This window comes from Periplaneta americana, chromosome 15 (genome assembly GCF_040183065.1).
Source record: "Periplaneta americana isolate PAMFEO1 chromosome 15, P.americana_PAMFEO1_priV1, whole genome shotgun sequence".
NCBI lineage: Eukaryota > Metazoa > Arthropoda > Insecta > Blattodea > Blattidae > Periplaneta > Periplaneta americana.
Window position 1 is genome coordinate 73,079,037 of NC_091131.1, and position 20,900 is coordinate 73,099,936.

Below are 20,900 nucleotides of genomic sequence, written 5' to 3' on the forward strand. Positions count from 1 at the left end.
TTCCGTAAAATGAGTTTTTTTCCGTTACTTCCCGAGTTCTCCCTGATTATTGGAATCTAAAGCGAGTGCCTGGGTGAAGCACGTGAGTTGGGCGTGATAAACTCCAAGGCTTACTCAGCCATTGCACCTAATAGCAACTCGTCTCGAGTGAATTGGATGACGTGCCGTTGCTCATGAACACGGATGAACAGTTTCCACGGTCCGAGCTGCATTCCAATGCGGAGGAACCTCTCGAGTTGGCAACCCCTTTAAGTCGGTTAGATCAGGGGTTCTTAAACTTTTTTTTGGCAAACTCACGGGCTTTGACGCCTCTTCCGTTTGCAGTGCACGATGATGCTACAGCAGTGACTTTCAACCCTGTGCACTGAAGAAGGTACTAAAATTTAAAATTGTCAAGGTATACCATCAATTTTTAAGGATACATTTTATGATTAAAGCTAATATTAAAAGCATTAATAAATTTTTACCGTTTGCTACTTCTTAAAATGGAGGAAATTCAAAGCTATTCGTGCGCGGGTTGAAACCCGGCCGAGAACGATTGAGTTTGAAAGACGATAAAATTCCAAATGTGGCTTATTCCGGGAAGAAAGTAAAGCTGTGGATTATGGATCCCGTGTTGTAGATTTATGGCACGTAAACGAACTCTGATAGGTTTCAGACAAAATTTGTCGGGCAAATTTTCTTCCAGGTTGATTTCGACGCTGAATAATCTTCATAGTAGAAATCGTAGATTTTTCCCCCTCTGTCTTTTACGGATGAGGTGCCCGAAGGCTAACGCCCCAGCCTGACGCTTATTGTGCTTACCACTCTTTTTGGTAGAGATGATTGTTTAAGTCCGTAGGACAGCATTCCTTTAAGTATCGTGATTCACTGTTTGTTGCCATCTATCGATTCAGCTACAGAACACTCTGTTCCGATGGAGTCAGCGATTAACGTTCCTCCGTCACTCCTAAGACTTTGTCTACAGCCTATTGAGTACGATGCCATCTGTTTTCAATTCACGGCACTACATCCTGCTGCGTCCCGAATTGATAGGAGAAGTTGAAACTAATGATGGCGGAATGAATTCGTTGGTTCGAGATACAACACGAAAGTTACTCAGCAGCTTTGCTTCAATTGGTTGAGGAAAATCCCAACCAGGTAACCAATGTTTGAACCCGGACCTGCTCGCTTCACAGTCAAACATGCTAACCGCTACTTCACAGCAGTGGATTTGTTAACACTACGAGGACTGGAACTTTCACACTACCTAGTACAGTGGAAGCTCTTAAGTTCGACATCCCATAGTTCGACTGCTTACGTAGGAGGATTAGATATGCCCCTATACAGGCACTAAGATATGGGTTTGCCATTTCAGTGGGAATTAGTTCTGTGTCTTATAGTGATATTTTTGTTAAAGGAAAACAGAATGTTTTATTGATTAGGACATCCATATTTAATGATTTTAAAATAATGAACTTTTTTTTTCTATTTGAGAATTGTGCCATTTGTGAGACGGATCTTTCGAAACCCACTGTGGTACTAGGAGCACATACACAAATCTCGAAGCGGGCAGGAAATGCAAGTACAGTATTGTTTTCGTTGATGGATAACCAAAAAGAATTTGTATTCATTTCATTTGCCACACCCACTACCCTTATTGGACTGAACTTTCAATTCTGTTTTGTCGAACTTAGGAGAGTCACTGTACGACCAGCACCGGTCATTTTGACCCACAAGTTTTATCGTCAAATTTTCTCTTATTATAAACTTTTATTTGAAGTATCATCTTACTACAGACTTAGTGACTGTAATTAAAGAGTTCAGAGTTAATTTCAAAACATAATTTGAGACCGATATGCACTCTTCTTCTAAGAAAAAAATATGTTGTGCTGTGATTAAAAAAAATTTGTTTTATTAACTGTAACTACTAGCATTTTAATTAATTCTACCATTTCTCAGATACAGTTTTGTTCTTAACCTCATGAGCAATGAATTATCATTTTTAGTCAATTTTACATTATATATTTTGAAAATATATATTTTGTGTTTTCTGAATGTATCTGTCGTCTATTGTTTACTATAATCATATCGTGCACACACATAATTTTTTTTATATTGATCACACAAAAATTTGTTACACTTTGCACAAACATGTGATGTCTTATTTCTGCTGTGGCACCCTCCAGTCTGACAGGTCGTCTTCCCTGGTTTCCTGGACCCTTTTGGAATGTACAATCTTGCAAGATATAATTAGGATCACCAGTCTCATTCTCATCTTTGTCACAAACACTAACTGCGTATTCTCTCTCCGAATCTATTTCTCACAATGTTTCTAAATAATGCAGAATTCGTCATCGCTCATAATCTTTCGTGCCAGAAGTTCATCACTCGAACCTTTTTCTGCGATGTTTGCAAAAGAACTATAGTAAATGGCGAATAGGAATCTTGAGATAGAGTATTGAAATACTTCACACAGTTGTTAAAATAATTGCCGCTGTCATCCAAAATATATTGACTGTATTGTAATGTCACAGGAAAGCGGTTATAAAATCCCTATTGTCATTGCCACATGGCGACAATGTATTGAGTTCATTGTTAGACGGCGGAAGACGATAATAAAATAATATTCGTAGTTTGCTGCTGCATGAAAATAAAAGAGAGCAGACCGGTCAAAATGACCTGCATTGGTCCTTCTAGGTAGCTGTACTTTTACGCCCATAAATAATAACTAAGGCTAGGATTTTGATGACCTATAAATCATGAAAAAATGTCCTAAAACAATGCATTTATGACCTAAAATTCTTTAAAAAATGCCCTTTAAAATGTCCTAAAAATTGATCTTACATAATTGGCTTAGTAGGAAAAGAGGTTTTGTACTACTTAATATTTAGACTAGTAATTAAATTAAATTCTAGTACCAGCATTTAAGTTTACTTAATTTTAAATAATTTTTTCTAAGTGGTACACTTTAATTAATTATTTTATTTTTAGCAGGTATAGAGGAGTCTGTATTGAAGGGGTGGTTTGCCTGATCATTACATGGGGTGTACTACGTTGAAATGGCAATATTTGTGTAGAAAAACGATTAAAATATTATACAAAATAATGGGTATTAATGGACAAAATATGTAGACAAAAAATATCAAAGGATATAAACATTATTTTACATTAATAATGGAGATTTATGATCAAAATTAAATGAAAATGCCTCAAAAATGACCGTATAAAACAAAAGATGCTCTTGTGAGCCGAAGCAGGCAAAAAATGCAAAAAAATGTTCTAACAAATATGTCTTAAAACACTCAGTTTATCACATAACATATGAATCCTAAAACAGCAATGTTTCTGGCTTACTAGAAAAAAGATGCAATTTCATCATAATCCTAACCCTAATAATAACGTTTGGGACTTGACATTTTCAGGGGATCTAAAGATAGTAAATTCAATAAAAGTCCCAAAGAACGAACTTGATGAGCCAACACACAGAGGAGATACAAATAAATTAAATATCAAAATGGGTCAAAATGACCGATTGGTCCTTCTAGTGTTAAATAAGTTATAGCTGTACTATTACTACTGCAGGAAAATATAAGAGTTACTAAAGCACAAAAACAGTGAAACTATTATCGACACGGAAGGTTGCAAGTCGTATTACCTGAACAGTCAAGATGTCTGATCAGACCCAGTTTTGATTTTGTAATACGCACTCTTTCTGCCAGCAGAAGTAATCCAAGTGCGAAATTCGCGTTGTAGAATGTAAGCTTGTTGTTTCCTCTCTACCTTCGTTTGCTGGCTAACCTGGTGTTGAAAATGACTGGCAAAGTCAGCTGCTCACATAAGGTGTTGCTGTCCTGAGACTCCATTACACTTTCATGAAAGTTTCTTCTAAAAAGTATCGAATTTTGAATAATCTGGACTAGGGTATAAACTCTGAATGTGGTTAGTTATATGAATTTTAATGATTGACATTAAAAATTGTCAAGGCACACCATTGGTTATTTAAGGCTATGTCATGTATAAGTTCTTATTAAAATCGTGTTTTAAAAGACCAACTGCTTATTATTATACTTACTTACTTACTCACTGGCTTTTAAGGAACCCGGAGGTTCATTGCTGCCCTCACATAAGCCCGCCATTAGTCCCTATCCTGAGCAAGATTAATCCAGTCTCTATCATCATATCCCACCTCCCTCAAATCCATTTTAATATTATCTTCCCATCTACGTCTCGGCCTCCCCAAAGGTCTTTTTCCCTTCGGCCTCCCAACTAACACTCTATATGCATTTCTGGATTCGCTCATACGTGCTACATGCCCTGCCCATCTCAAACATCTGGATTTAATGTTCCTAATTATGTCAGGTGAAGAATACAATGCGTGCAATTCTGTGTTGTGTAACTTTCTCCATTCTCCTGTAACTTCATCCCACTTAGCCCCAAATATTTTCCTAAGCACCTTATTCTCAAACACCCTTAACCTATGTTCCTCTCTCAAAGTGAGAGTCCAAGTTTCACAGCCATATAGAACAATCGGTAATATAACTGTTTTATAAATTCTAACTTTCAGATTTTTTGACAACAGACTGGATGATAAAAGCTTCCCAACCAAATAATAATAGGCATTTCCCATATTTATTCTGTGTTTAATTTCCTCCCGAGTATCATTTATATTTGCTACTGTTGCTCCCAAGTATTTGAATTTTTCCACCTCTTCAAAGGATATATTTCACGAGACATAATAATATACTTTGTCTTTTCGGGATTTACTTCCAAACCTATTTCTTTACTTGCTTCAAGTAAAATTTCCGTATTTTCCCTAATCGTTTGTGGATTTTCTCCTAACATATTCACGTCATCCACATAGACAAGCAGCTGATGTAACCCGTTCAGTTACAAATCCTCTCTGTTATCCTGGACTTCCCTAATGGCATACTCTAGAGCAGAGCTAAAAATTAAAGGTGATAGTGCATCTCCTTGCTTTAGCCCACAGTGAATTGGAAACGCATCTGACAGAAACTGACCTAGACTGCTTATTATAGTTGTGTTATTTTTTTTAAATTGCGAGAAGATATCAGATGGTATCAGTTTCGATACTTTTGAAATCGCTTAACGTGCTGCTAATGAAACGCTAGTAAGGAAAGATTTATGGTCAGTGCTTTTAGTTTTATTATAAGTTTTTTAAAGCGACATTATTTCTAATTAGTGGAATTGGAAATTGGTTAGGTATGGAAGGATGAAATGTGCGTTTTTAGGTTTAATTGCATATTTCTTTCTTCCCACTATTAACAGTAATAATAATAATAATAATAATAATAATAATAATAGTAGTAATAATCTTCAGATGACAATCTGAAAAAAGCTGTTTATAAATTATAAACAGTTTCAAAGAAATGTAATTTGAAAATTTCGATTAAAAAACTAAGGTTTTGTAGGAACAAATTCCATCAAAACAAAAACAGTTTCGTTGGGGATCAAGCAGTATGATCCGTGGATACAGTCATCACCTTATATAATTTTAAACGATATGAATTTTGCTTTCCCGTATAATGCTCTTGTTTCGTCAGACATTCAATTTAAATTTGCTCGAACTTTAATATTTGAATCGTTTGACTCTGATTAAGCTGAAATCTAAGGACGGATATTGGGGAAACCTAAGGACGGATATTGGGGAAAGCGACTTGTGACCTACCTTGTAGGTATATAAAAACACAAATATCAATTAAAGTTGAACACTCATTATCTGACTAGAGATCTATTAATGCTGGAGTTTGCCAAGGTTGTGACTTATTATTATCTCTGTTATTTGTAATATATGTAAATGCTTTTATGGAAGAATGGAAACTGAAGCCTCATGGCAAAATACCATTGGTCCATTATTTCGTCTTTTATTTTATTTTATATTTTCTCCACACATTTTGATGAAGAATGCCCATTATTTTTTTACATGTTTTTAGCCTAATAGTTTTTCTACACGTTCAATATGCCTTTTTAACATTCACCCCTTTGTAATGGACCAGTCCAACCTCCCCTTCAATATAAATTGATACGGTTTGGGACAAATGATCGCAAGACGTTTCTAGACATCGCAAGATCATAAACTAAAGAAGAAAGTTTTAAATAAAAATGTGGGATGTGCAATGATGTGCTTCCTATCAAAGGTTCTATCTGGAGAACAATTTTTACGGGAGGCAATTGGGAGAAATTTAGTGACCAGTGATATTGTGTATTTTAAGTAGAGTCTACTCCTGTTGTTTCAATTGAGGTAGAAAGGATGTTTTTCATATATAAGATTCAGAGTTTCAATTTTGAAGACTTTAACAGGGTCCGGCAGAATCATCTCCCCGGTTTGAAATGGCTGCCACATAGGTTTCTTATAATTGCGCTTGAGTGGTATATATCTTTGAGCAGCACAAGCCGTGTCATTTCAGTTACCATCATGGCGTCGACAGGAGAACATCGTGCATTTGTTGTTGAAGCAGATTTAGAAAATGCTGATTCTGTGATAGCAACGCAGCTGCCATTCCGTTTCTGATAAGAAAACCATACTGTTATGAGTGAGAAATTTCAGACGAAAGGTTCAACTTTCAAACAGAAGTCGTCCGGTAGATGTCGCAACGTTCGGACTCCTGAGAATATCATAGCAATGAGGCACGCTGTTACCACATCTCCACAACGTTCAACCATTAAACATGTTCTGCCATTGGAAATATCTGATCGGAGTGTCGAATCTTACTCTAGTCCCAAGTTCCATCCCTACAAAGTTATGGTGGTTCAGGAACTTCGGAAGAACCGTCAAGATGCCTTGCGAGACCATGTTGGAAAATGCTCCAGGTGACACTGTTGTACTCAGTAGTGATGGTCATTTTCACTTGTCGGGCTGCATCAACAAACAAAACCTTCGGTATTTGGCCCCAAAAAATCTTCGAGAAATGCATCAGCGATCTCCACAGCGAGGGTATTACTGTTTGGTAGCCTGTTGCACAATTTGGAATAATAAGGCTATATTTTTTTTTAGGAAAAACGCACAGTCACTATTTCAGGAATGTAGAGCTCGTGTGATGTCAAAATGACAAACTTTCTTCTGTAAGATGGTACAATAAAATTTTGAATAGGATCTATATTGCTCTTTTGATTTATGTTTCAAATCGGGGATCAGTCTCCCGGATTCTGTATAAGGTGTTCATTGTATGCTGCAACTCAGTAAGTAAAAATGCAATTCAACAAATACTGTTTGATACAAATTACTTCAGGTAAAATAATTTATGTAGAACTATTTAGATAAAATTAATGCAAGATAAAATAATATAGTTTATTCAGTGTTGATTCTGAATTCAATTATGAGAATTATTAAGTACTAATTTAAATATTAAACCGTACAATTTTTTTGTTACTATGTAAAATTCACAATATAGAGTCTATTTTATATATTTTTTATTTTAGTTATTAGGCATTTTGAAGAATTTTTAAGTCATAAATGCTTTATTCTAGTTTATTTTTCTAAACTTTTTTTGCCATTAAAATCGTAGCCCTGATGATGATGATGATGATGATGATGATGATGATGAATTATAGTCTTTTACTATGGAAGAAAAGAGTAACTATTTCGGAGTCTTCGATAGATGGCCATGAACTTAAAAGTTTGGGGATTATTGTTCTGGTATATTGTTGATCAAACCTGACGATAATTTGCTGATCGTATTCCTTATACAAGATGATTCTGACGTGGAGATTGTGGAGATTGCGATTTTTACAGTAGTTTATTTTCGTAGTAAGTCGTCTGTGTTTAGAAACGAGGTCTGTACAGCATACAAAAAGTAGTTTAATAAACAAGATCGGCGGCGCCGTGAGTTAGTCACGTAGAACATAATTATGTGAAATGGATAAAGTGTGAGGATGAAATGCAGAAGAAATTAGCATCGAGATATTTGTATTTAATTATGGTATGCAGTATTCCTCGGAAACACAGCTATAAAATAATCATTCCAGATCATGTTCTAATTGGAATCTTGTTTGTGCAATTCCCTGCTGAATAAGTAATAACGCTTGACAAGATACTCCCGAGATGGTAAACAATGTAGTTGGTCATTTGTGACACGGCTTATGGGACGTGTAATATGCGATAATATCAACACGTCAGGGAGCGTTGGCCTATCTAGCGAGTCGTGGCAAAACCTTCCAGACCGGGCAGAATAATCAAGCTAGGAATGCACGTCTTTTTCTCCGCAGCATCACCACCATCAAGAACCATTCCTCCATGTCGGCCGGCAAATGACCCGAGCAAGGCTGTTCCCAAGGTCGTACCTTCTCCGATCGCTACACCTATACATTTTTTGTCTACTTGTTTTTTTTTCTCCTTGCATCATTGTTTATTTTTCCTTGTTCTTCGTGTTTTGTAATCTCCGCGTTTTCTTTCCCTCTCCTTGTGTTCTCGTGTTCTGCACCAGCGATCCCGGAGGTCATTGCCGCCTTGCATCAGCAGTCTTTTCCATGATGGACCCTCCTCTCTTCGATATGGACATTGTTCCCAAAATGGGCAGGAAAACACAAACAAGAAACACGTATAAAACAAAAAGAAGTCCTCCAAGTACAATCGTGACTGCCGAGAATGAGGATACTCAACTGAAATGCATTACAAATTTTACACCGCGCATATCTATAAAAAGAACTGATGCTATGCGATTGCCATTTGTTGCTACAGTCCTTGATCCTCGTAATTTTAGAGCTTTTATATGTGCCTTATGCTGCTGTGATGTTTGGGAATACAGCTTCGTTTATATACCTAAGACAGCTTTTAAACTACACGTCAATGATTACGGCGATCGTAAGTTTAACATTGGCGGGAAAAATCAGTCGGTTACGAGAAGTACTATTTGCAAGACTTACAAGAAATGTGTCTTGAAAACTGAAAAGAAAAATAAATTGATGCCATTAATAATATAGTCAAATAAAAACGTTCATTATGGAATTAAATATGCTCCAATGTCGAAAATATCCACTTTCAAAGAAGTCATGTTGGAAAGATTCCAGGCAAGATTGTGTTCAGCACTCGGCGCACATGCACCTCGATAATTTGGTGGATGTTATTCCCTGTCGCATAATTCTTAATTACAATGCTCTCCAGCATTCGTTACGCATCGAGCGTTACTACACCTGTCATAACGACGCCAATATTTATAGTTCCAGTTGTATTTCCTGAATGGTAGTGGTATAGGTTGTCTCTGAATAGAAGCATGAGCATATTCTTCTGTACTTCTGTGTGTATTTAATTTCAGCTATTGAATTTCGTAAAAAAAAGTGACTATTTCAACGGAATTTAAAACAGATTTAACATTACCATATCAACAAAAACAATGCATTCTCATGAAACATATTAAATAATATTAGCTATAATTAGTAATCATTTGTACCCAACAAACTTTTATTGTAAATGATTTCCTATGTTTTCATATCATTTATATTAATGTTTTCTTTTTCCTTTCAAATTGTCACACAATTGGTTTTCATGATTATTCTTTATGAATTGATTAGTAGGCCGATCTATTCGAACCCTTATTTAGGGCGGCTTTTTATTAAAAAATGTATATATATTCTTGAGTTCATCGATTTGATTGTATCACCTTGGAAATATTCTTCCCTGTACTTTTTCTTTAAATATATTAAACATTGGACCTCACTATATTTCTGGAGTTCTTACACTTTGGACCTTTTTGTCTACTAAACATTTCAACTTTGGACATCTGTATGTACTGGATTTTTTAATCATGGACTAAATATTTCCTGTACTAATACCTGTGTAGACTTTATAGTATAGTAGACTTTTACATATTTGGATCTTTTCATTTGGACCTTCTCTGTGCCATTTATTCCTCTGTTCCCTAACGATAAAGGTTACATTAGTTTTTAAAATTAATTCGCGTAGCATACCTACATGTCTTTAATAAAGGCTTAAAGATTTTCTCTGAAGTTTTCATTTGCAGACACAATTCTGTAAATAATTGATTTTACTATTGTTCTTGGTGACAGGTCTGTATTAATCCATTTCTGATCGTTACAGCGGACTTCTGATAAACCATCGTTTAGCGTATTTTTCCACATATGAAGAGTTCGCGGGAAAAACGATGAATGTCACATTTCTGTTAAGGATTAGATAACGATCTAATTGAGTCTGTAACTGCAAGATGTAGTGCTGTTTCTATAAAGGAAAGGGTTACTGTATTCGTGGTGATAATTCTCCTTTTTACCATTTTTCATAAGAAAAACATTAAATTTCGTAGTGATCCATTGAATTAGATAATGACATCAACCTTAAGAAAACTGTGACATTCATCGTTTTTCCCGCGAACTCTTCATATTGTAATTCTATTTTATTTAAAACGGTTATATTTACATACATCATGCTTGGATATATTTAGTCAGATACTGAATGTGAGCAAAATTTATGTAATAATTTACGGCAAATCGGTGTACGCATCTAGGTGAAGAGACAATACACGACATGCCAAAAATAATTTTGTTTATTGCATAAAGAATTATTATATTTACGTGAAATTTTTGAAAGTTCATTTGTTTCATTGTCATTGTATTCTTTCTTCGTTTTTCATATAATGGGAAAGTAAAAAAAAAAAATGTTGTGACGGAAATATCTTTGAAAAATTTGTTACTGATAACTCAATTTGACTATGACTTGTATCTTGAAAACTACATGTCACACTAAATTGTATGGTATTTTCTACTTTTTTTGTTTTGGTGAAGAATCACACTGTGAATACCTTGTACTTGGATTTGCACTCATTGTGTAGGTAAATGCTAAACACACAAATATAGAACTCGTAGCATAACTGAAAATAAATTTAATTAATCATTTCAAAATATTCGTGTAAATGAACATGGTTTATTTGTTCATAAGCGGAGAACTGCTGTAATTAAGCCTTATGTATTACAAACGTGTCTAAATTGGAACGTTTTAATTCGAAATCGTGAACAATTCGAACTTCTCACGCTATCCTTTGATATTCCTATACAAGGCAGTGTTAAAAAATTGTCAGTAATTCGAGTTTTTAAAAATATACAGTAGAACCTCTATTATCCGTGGTAATGAAGGGGGTGGGCTGAACGGTTAATCGAAAAAATCGGATAATCCGTACCATAAAATATTTGCGTAAATTTAGTTAATAATATTTACACTTTCGCAATTCCCTTCGTGGTGTTATGTTTAACATGCTAGATAATGGATCAGAAGTTCATAAGTCTGGTTGTCAACGACGGGTTTTTAAGGGCCAAGGAAACTCCTTGTAATCGCAGTCTGTGGAAAGATATGGGTAGTGGAGGTCTTGTGTTGTTGTTTATACACTCAAATCTCGTATTCTGTTGCGAGATGAGCCACGGTTTCTCTTTCCCCAAACCACTCAAATACACTCAGGGACAAAAAAAACCGGACACTTCTATATTTGCTTGTATTTTATTGCCAATTATTTCAAAATGAAACAAAACCCATTTAAACAAAATAATGTTCCATTTAGCACCTTATACGATAACATTTGAAAAAAAAAAAAATCTCTGATGAGAAAATTTACAAAAAATTACAAAGTGTGTATAACTATGGCATCGTTTGGTCTAACTGTTTTTTCATTTTATGGTGCCTTAAACATTAAAAACTCTTTTTAGTAACGGGTATTACCCCTCTGGCTTGAATAACTGCATCCATACGTCTTGGCATGCTCTCAATTTGGTTAGCAATGTCTTCTTGAGGATTAAGTTCCCATTCTTCGCCAAGTGCTCGCCTCAACTCTTGTAACGATTCTGGTCTCGGTCGTCTATTCTTAACACGCCGTCCCAGCATGTCCCACACGTGTTCAATTGGGTTCATGTCTGGACTCCTTGCTGGCCATGAAGGAACATGGATTCCCACTTCTTGGACATAATCTCCGACCGCATGGGCAATATGCGGCCGTGCATTGTCATGCATTAAAACAAAATTGTCGCCTACAAATTGGCCAAATGGCACAATATGATCAGCCAAACATTCATTTATATACCTATCAGCTGTTAGTCTTCCATTTTCAACAAAAACCAACTCTGTACGAGCATCCGTACACACTCCTGCCCAAACCATCACTCCACCACCTCCATACGGCACATTTTCGGAAATGCAACACTCCCCTCCTTCTCCAAACTCCCCTCCTTCTCCAAACTCTTTCACGTCCATCAGGTGAGCACAGATTGAAACGGGACTCATCGGTGAACAAAACACAGCTCCACTGTCCATTTCTCCAATCCCTGTGATCATTTGCAAAACGCAGTCCTTCAACTCGATGCATCCTGAGAAGTCTGGGACCAGTTGCAGGTCTACTTGATATCAGTCCACTTGCTTTCAACCTCCTTCTAACTGTTTTGGCCGAAATTGGGCGTCCATGCATGTTAACAAATTGCTGGGCTACACTAGTAGCTGGCAGGTTGCGCTCCCTAAGAACTCTCAACACCATATACCTGTCTTCATTTGGATTTGTAACTCTTGGACGACCCGAACCTGGTCTTCTGGTATATTCTAGGGTCTCTCTATACCGTTTTATGGCATCATGGGTTGTGCTTCTAGCCATATTCATAACATTTGCAATGTAACGTACACTGCGTCCATCATCGTAAAGGACTACAGCTCGAGCCACATCTTCAGGTCGCATCTTGTTTTAAGTCAAATGTTACAACCCCACTTAAACTCAGAAAATGTAAAAATAAAGAAATAACGAATGATAACGATAATGAAGCACAAAATGGTTGAGACAAAATTGTTATAGCTGAGACTCCGAAAGCAAAATTGGAATATTTGGTTGTAATGGCTTGTTTATAAAACAAAAAACAATCAACAATGTATACACGTCTCCATAACAACAGATGGCTACCATAATATTGTATGAGAAGATAATGTTTTGCAAAATACCAGCAAATATTAAAGTGTCCGGTTTTTTTTGTCCCTGAGTGTATTTACACTTTTTTTTTTTCGATTCTTAGCACAATGAGATTCATTTTGACATCCGTAGGAAACATTTCATATAGAAGTTATACAGTACGACAATTCTAATAGTACACCATACTGTGTATGGAAAAAGACTTGTAATAACACTCTCTAGAAAAAAATAATGTGCTATTACAATGTAGAGTACTTCATGTATTTCTGCAGCAGAAAAATGCTAGAGAAAGACAGACTGTTAATCCACCAATCGGTTAATAGGGTGACGGATAATCGGGGTTCTACTGTAGTTCGAAACCAGGTGGACCGGGTTCGATTCCCGGTCGGGGCAAGTTACCTGGTTGAGGTGTTGTTTTATTTACTCCTTAGCACTTTTTGTAAACCTACCATATTTTTAGATGGACACAGACAGCATGACGCTGGGTCTCCTGAGATAACACATGCTATCACATTGACATCCGTGTCCAAGGCGGGATACCGCTACCTCCATCCAACATAAGCGCTGAGTAGTCTATATGTCGGTCTGCCGATTATATCTTGTGTCTTTATTTCCACCTCTGACGTGATTCTTAATCATCATAAAACATTTAATTTTGAAGTCATGCATTACCCATCAATTTTGGATTGTAGTAATAACGACAGAATTGCCTGCTCGTTTCGCATGCGATAACTCGTCTTGCAAGGAATAAATGGCGAATTAGATTTTGTATTCTGTTAATATAATGGCTACCCTTTTCAATTGCTACTGATAATGCGTAAAATTACTGCAAATTACATGTCTTTGGCGTTTTGTTCCTATTAAGACCGGTCCCACGGCTATCAGATTTTAGAGCGTTTCATCTTTAGCCACCACTGTTAATGTGTTTATAATAGCACCACGGACATTTACCGCCTAGATTATATGCAAAGTTCTGGATCATTAACACAGGATTTAAACGAAGACAGCTTAATCCATATGCCGCTACTGAAAATTGATGGGTAAATAATAATACTACTTCTAGAAATAGGAAAGCGTGTGAATTGTGATGAAGTGTTATTTAAATAGTACTACATATTTTCTCATATGCACATTAAAGTGTCACTTTACGGAAATTAATTCAAAGGAATTCTGTAAACTTGTGAGAGTAACACGTGATAAGCTAGTTACAATGTTACAATGAAGTAGGGCGACTTTTACAGAACCTGGATAGTTGATGAACACAAAGAATTTACTAAAGACGACATGCAGAATGCATGCCACATATCATCGTCACCACCACCACCAACGTCATTATCATTATCATCGGCTTAGATCATAGTCTCAATTCCAATCCGTTTTTGGATCATTGTAAACTTATCTGCTACTCTGAAATCTTCCTTGAAAATAGTTTTGCAGGTTTTATTCTTCATTCTCCCGGTATGATGTTCGCAATTTGATATGTAATTTTAAATAAATTATCTGGCTGAGCTCCTATTTGTTCTAAAGTACATTATTAATCTTCATTTTATTTCAGAAAGGTTAGGCCTATTTTTATTTAATTTATGCATAAATAATTATTATATTATTTTCTTGTGCTTGAAAACTATTTGCAGATGTTCTCCATTTTATGTGTAACTTAAAGCTCAGTAGGTCTACTCGGATCTGAACAATTTGGAAACATATTCCGTGTTATATTTTATGCGATATTGTTGTATAAAATGTAGGAACAAAAGCGGTTAGTTACTGTGTGCACAATAGTTTGATTCAGCATGGTATTTTGTTTTTTGTTTTTTTTTTTTTTTTTTTGGGTTTAGAAATTTGAAATAATTTACCGTTATTTTTCGAAACATGAAGGTTGTGACATTTTATTAATCTGGATGAAGTGACATATTGAATATGAACGAAATACAACCATTACTTTAAGGGGTTAGGTACAGCTTACAACAGTAAATTTTTTGGAAATATTCAACATTTTTTTCCTCCATTACTGTATCTTGTACAATAATGAAAATTGGTATGTGTAAAACACTGTCCTTCTCCTATATGAAAAAAATATTTTTACGATTTAAAAAAAAGTTATTTATATATATATATATATATATTTTTTTTTTTTTAAATTCGAAACTGTGACAGTTCGCTGTGCAGTGATGAAGCGTTTCCCTCATGACTCATAAACTTGTTAGCTTTTTTATGTTCTCTTTCTTTTATTTTATTTCTGAAACTCATGTTTACAATATCGTGTTGCTCTTTCAACTACATTCCTTAATAAATAATATCTTTTTATTTTGTGTTAAAAGAATATACTGATATTTGACCATGTTTTAAAATGAATTTATTTTTTATCAGACAATTTATCAAAGGTAGAGAAGTGATTTTGCATCACGTTGTAGCTGTGACATGCATAAATACACGCAAAAAATTTCATCACAGAATGTTGGATACATTTTGAGTTATGAAGGAAACGCTTCATCACTGTACAGTGAATTTTGAATTTTGAAAAAAATATTTTTATCGTATAGCAGAAGGACAGTGTTTTACACATACCAATTTTCATTATTGTACAAGATACGGTAATGGGGAACAAAAATGTTGAATGTTTCCAAAATTTTACTCCTTTAAGCTGTACCTAACCCTTAAAAGAAAATTTGTTTATGTAGAAATACAGAAAAATGATAGCAAGAAACATCTTTTCATTACCAGCTATAATGAAAGCTATGATCTCGCACTCGGTACGAGTTACATTCAGTGTTGAGCTGCCCGTCAGAACGACTATATTTATGTTTGTACTGTGCTATGAAGTGCAGTGCTTTTAGCTACTGGCGTATCATATTGTGATGAATAACATTGTCGATAAAATAATTTAATCTCATTTTCGATTTCAAAGAAAGGTCTTACAAATTCAATCGAATACCTTCCCAAACTGCAGGAATTTCTACAGCTACATGCTCCGTTTAATGCAGGACTGGGCATCGGGAGCGGAACCAGTCTCTAAACGGGGACGCTTAATATTCATCCGTCACTGAATCAACGCTGCGCGGTGTTCGGCGGGGAAGAAAGGGGATGAAGAGAAATCATATGGCTCCCCGTGAGAGAGTAGAATCCGCTCTTGCTGCCCAGCCCTGGTTTAACAAAATGTGTAAAGTTATTCAAAAGAAACGTCACATTTTGGGATTGCTGTGACTTTTTAAAAGTCAAGTATATACAGTTCAAGCGCATTGAAGGTTGCCGAGGAAACAGGGACTCGTCAAGTTTTAAATCTTACAGGATGCCTTTTTAAAGTGAGGAAATGCTACAGAGACATATTATGACGTGATGCGAGAAAACGATGGGTGACTCGTGGCCCACTGCTAGCGTGGTTTCCGGCGAGCGCGTAACCATTTCTCCGACACGTCTACTATATATTATAACAGTACTAACAATAAATATTCAATAATTTGGACTTACCATGCTGACAGTCGTTGCTGAAAATGGCCCCAATTTGCCGCCACACACAACTGACATCTTTTGATAAACGAATGAACAACACTCTGAAGTTCCACATCTTTGATAGCCTCGATTTCGTCTGGTATATAGTCTTTTGTTCATCTATCAATTGTTCACTGAGCCTGTTTGTTTAAATCTTTTAGCGAATCTTCTAATTATTTCGATAGAAGGTACAGGTCTGTTTAGAAACTTTATTCGAAATTTACGTCTTATTTTTGCACGCCTTTTATGTACGTATTGCACATATACAGTACATGCGTTCACGCAATGAGAATTTGTTGGTAGGCATTACCTAAATACACAACAATCACTAAACTTTATACACTAACTTTGTACATTTGAAGAGTCAAGCTTTTCTAACACGACTTGTGACTATAGCGAATGTCATATGGCGACTGGGTTTACTACGCTGCACCCGTAACAGCCCGTGCATCGCAGATAGCGCAGGGAGCGGGCCGCCAGTAATCCCCGCTGTTTTCTCGCCTCACATCATAAAAATGTCTCTCTATAATCATATTACGACATGGAAAAATTTTAAATGCATATTTTTCGGTGAAAGTGAAAGTGCTCATCTTAAGATACAGATGATGTTAATATCGTAATTTATGAAAAAGAAAAAAGTGCAGTGAACCCTTTTCTCCTTACACCCTTCATATTCGTGAAATAGTGAACTTATTTTAATTGACTTCAAACGGTATCCCCATCATATTGTTCTTGAAGCAGCAACGTCCTCTTTATTATTGGTAGAAATAGTCAGTAAATCATTTGAAATATCTGTAATCTGTCGTTAAATTACACATCTCACTTCTACTGCAATCGGAGAATGACTTTTAAACACTTTATTTTAGATGTCTGCAAATATAAACTCTGATAGATAGGCCTATCTTGTGAACACACTCACCAGGGATTGAGAAAATGTATGATTTATATATAATTGCGAAACATATACGGCAACTCTTTACAATGCACGGTTCATTTCTTAAGTAAATATTTGTTGAATGTTATTTATATCCATTAATATACTTTTTATCCATTCATAGTAAGGGCTGGTCCACAATAAACGGGGAACTGAAACTAGAACGAGATCGAGAACGGAAATATTGTTAAAATAAGCGTTTTTAAATGTGAGCATTCACAATTTAATTTCCGTTCTCGGGCTCCGGTAAGCTTCTCGTTAATTGTGAATGCTCATATTTAAATACATGTATTTTAACAGTATTTCCGTTCTCATTCTCGTTGTTTCCGTTCCAGGTTTATTGTGGACCAGCCTTAACATTGAAGGAGAACCATACGAACTTGAAAAATCAAAAGGATTTTAAGCAGTGTAGAAATTAACGAATATTAGTAAAATTCAGTGTTAGACTTTGACAGTGATTGAGTTCAGAAGACGTTTATTTATTACACCATGTGCTGAAATTTAAAATTCCCAGCGTTTCGAAACTATATTCAGATTGTGTCATCAGGACAGTATACTAGTCTAATAAGATCTGGGCTCATTATTGCCTGCCCAATTGTTGAATGTTCAACAAATCTATGGCCTGTCATGGTAACGAAAACTAAAAGAATATTGCTGCAAGCAAACGACAAACAAGCTTTAAGAAGAAAAATTTTTTTAGTACACTCAAATTAAGTAATTTGCAATCAAATTAAGCAATTTGTGGCAATTTAGAATGTAACTTACTTTTGAATAACCGTATACTGTACAGTATACAGAAAATTCACATGTTTAGCGCAATATTTTAAACTTCTTTCAACGTAAGTATTATGGTAAAAGACACGAGTACTAGGTGAGACTACATATGATCTGAAATCTTTGTTAAACCAGATATACATAAATTTAAATATAAGCACTTACGAACATTTTTCTTCATGTAGTTTCCTTCCCGAATAGCTATGGGCTTGTTAATCTTTGTATAATCATATACTCAATCCTGTCTGCATATAAATGAGTAAATAAGACTAAATGGCCAGAAACAGTAATTTGCATGACACGTTCATTTTGCTCGGAAAATAATTTTCGCTGTTCGACGCTCAATTATGACAACCTGAATGATCCTCATTGCGTTATGAACTTATACACCGGTTGCTTTTCCTTGCATGAGTTGGTTCATGATTCACTGTTTTCATGCCGTGTGATTTAGTAGCGTGATGCTCGCCATTAGAAAATCGCATGCTTAAGAAAATGCGAACTCAGTAGATCATTCTTACTTTTTCACCGTACACAGTATATTGAAAGTATTGCGGGGCTTAGAAATTATTTTATTCCGTCTACTCGTATGTGTACAGCTTTTGCTTAACAACTATTTGAACAAAAATCGACAGGTGCATAGCCGTACTATGCTGCACATTTTTACTTAGAACTACGTGTTCTCTTTGTATTCTCCTTGTTCTCCCTGTAGGCTTATTATATTTTTCTCCATGTATTTCTTTTGTTCTCTCTTTGTTTCCCTTTTTGTCAATGTCTTCCCCTTGTTCTCCTTATATTTCTGGTGTAGCGGGGAGAGTGGATTGCATTTTTGTGTGACTGTCAGTTTCCAAGATGCCGCGAAGAAAGACATAGTTCTACGTTAGAACTGTGCTTATATTCAGTATTTAAAAGTGAAATTGTCTGAAAAAGATTAACTTGAAATGTTAGTAATTCGCTCAAAAATAACGACATTATACGGTGCGCAGTAAGAAGGCATAATTCATAGAATGCAAGTTTTCAGTAGAGAAAAAGCAAAGTTTGAACTGAGGACCAATATCTTTATGATGGACAGAAAATTTGATGCTTTACATCAGTGGTCGTCAGCACTCGCTGAAATGGGTAACGGGTAAGCAGTACTTCGTAATATGCTCCTTCGTGCAGCAGGAAGAGGGAAAGAGCATACCCACCAGTAGCCATAGTGCAGTCTGTTATCCGCGGGTAAGAGACGCTAGCCCGAGGTTGCACTGTGTTAATGACTGCTGCTCTACATCATTATGGAGGATAGACATATTATGCCCTTTACAATATACCATCTGAAGAAATACATTTTTTGTAATCATCTGAAGGTAGTAACTCAAAACTATTCATTTCTGACGTCCTTTTTACCGCACAGCATAAATATTCCAGATACAAAATTATGATTCCTACAAATGTGGTTCTAAAATTGTTCTTCCTTTTTCTTACGCATTGTGTAAGACGAATACGATACAACGATATTTCCATGAATATTTGATTGTGAATTATAGACGCAGAAACATGTCTCAAATCGAAAGCGTCTTCAGGCGAAATCTTTGAGGCATAAAGAGGTCTTAGGAATCACATAATGAAAATAGTAAGTACACATGCCGTTTTAGAGACAGAACAACGAGTGACTTAAATGCGACGCATAATGCCTTTCCAAATGTATACAACGCTTGTGATGGTAACACATTGGGAGATCAGTTTATGGATATTTACACTTTACCTTTGACAAAGAATTCTTGAAGATGACTGATATAGCAGGATTAAACGGTTATATTATTTGACCAGTGTACAAATATATTACTCTTTTCGCCAGTATCTATATGCAAAGATTGAGGAGCATAAAAATTATTACGTTAGAACCGAAATAATTAGGCTTCAAGGTTACAAATGTTGACCGTCGTTCTTTTTTTGTTTCAGATGCTGCCCATTTGGAACCGGGATATCGGTCTGCAGTTCAAGAAAGTGCCCTCATCGTGTCTCTACAGATGTTCAATTTAATTTTAGAGAAATGCGTTTCTCTCCTCAGGGAACAGCTGGAGCATCCTACAGATTCGCAATCGTCGCGTCTCATTGTTAGCGAAGATATGCAAGTTCTTCTGCCTGCAGTCAAGGTAACTTTAACTGTTTTATAATAACATAATGCAACTTGTTCTTTATACACCACGTTAACGAAATTCAAACAGAGGCTTGGTAGTTTGTGTTATTCTGTACTTTTTATTAACATACTTGCTCTGTGTATTATTGAGTTCATCATTGTCACCATCATTCACAATATGTAGGCCTGTTGGTACGTTCCAGTCTCTGATCTAATCAAACATGTCCCTCCATCTCTTCAGTAGAATTCCTCTTTCTTCCGTTGTTAAAACATGCTTCCATGTCCCATCTTCATGGGCGTGTAGCCCAACAATGTAGGCGACCCTGCCAGCTGTAGGCGATACGGCGGATACGGTATTGAAGAGTACAGAGCCTGTACGTAGACAGTTCCGAAAGTCCGGAGAAATGTTTTGCGCTGCCAAAAGTTTGAAATATCAGAAGTTTTATACAGTATGCTTATTTTACAGTTTTTATTACTCATTTGATCAAACAATTGCTCTTTCCGGTTGGTAAGAGACGAGGAAAAATTAAGTATAGCCTGAAACACTGAAAGCTGCTTCTGTTTCCAAATTGGGCCGCTGTCTTCTGTAAAGATGATGTCCAATGACTTTGAAGACGGAAGAACTGGATTCCCAACGGATGAGAAAGCGGAAGTGCTATATTATACATTAGGCCAGGCTTGCAGAACTGGGCACCAATTGTAACGTTAC

At 35.9% G+C, this 20,900-nt stretch overlaps 1 protein-coding gene across 1 annotated transcript in view; it reads left to right on the plus strand.

Moving 5' to 3' along the window:
- Window positions 1-20,900, plus strand: part of LOC138715132 (telomerase-binding protein EST1A-like) — a 230,256-nt gene that overhangs the window by 137,903 nt on the left and 71,453 nt on the right. Inside the window, exon 14 of the mRNA XM_069847672.1 lies at window positions 20,014-20,207. Coding sequence (XP_069703773.1) covers window positions 20,014-20,207 — 194 coding nt within the window. The remainder of the gene's footprint in view (window positions 1-20,013; window positions 20,208-20,900) is intronic.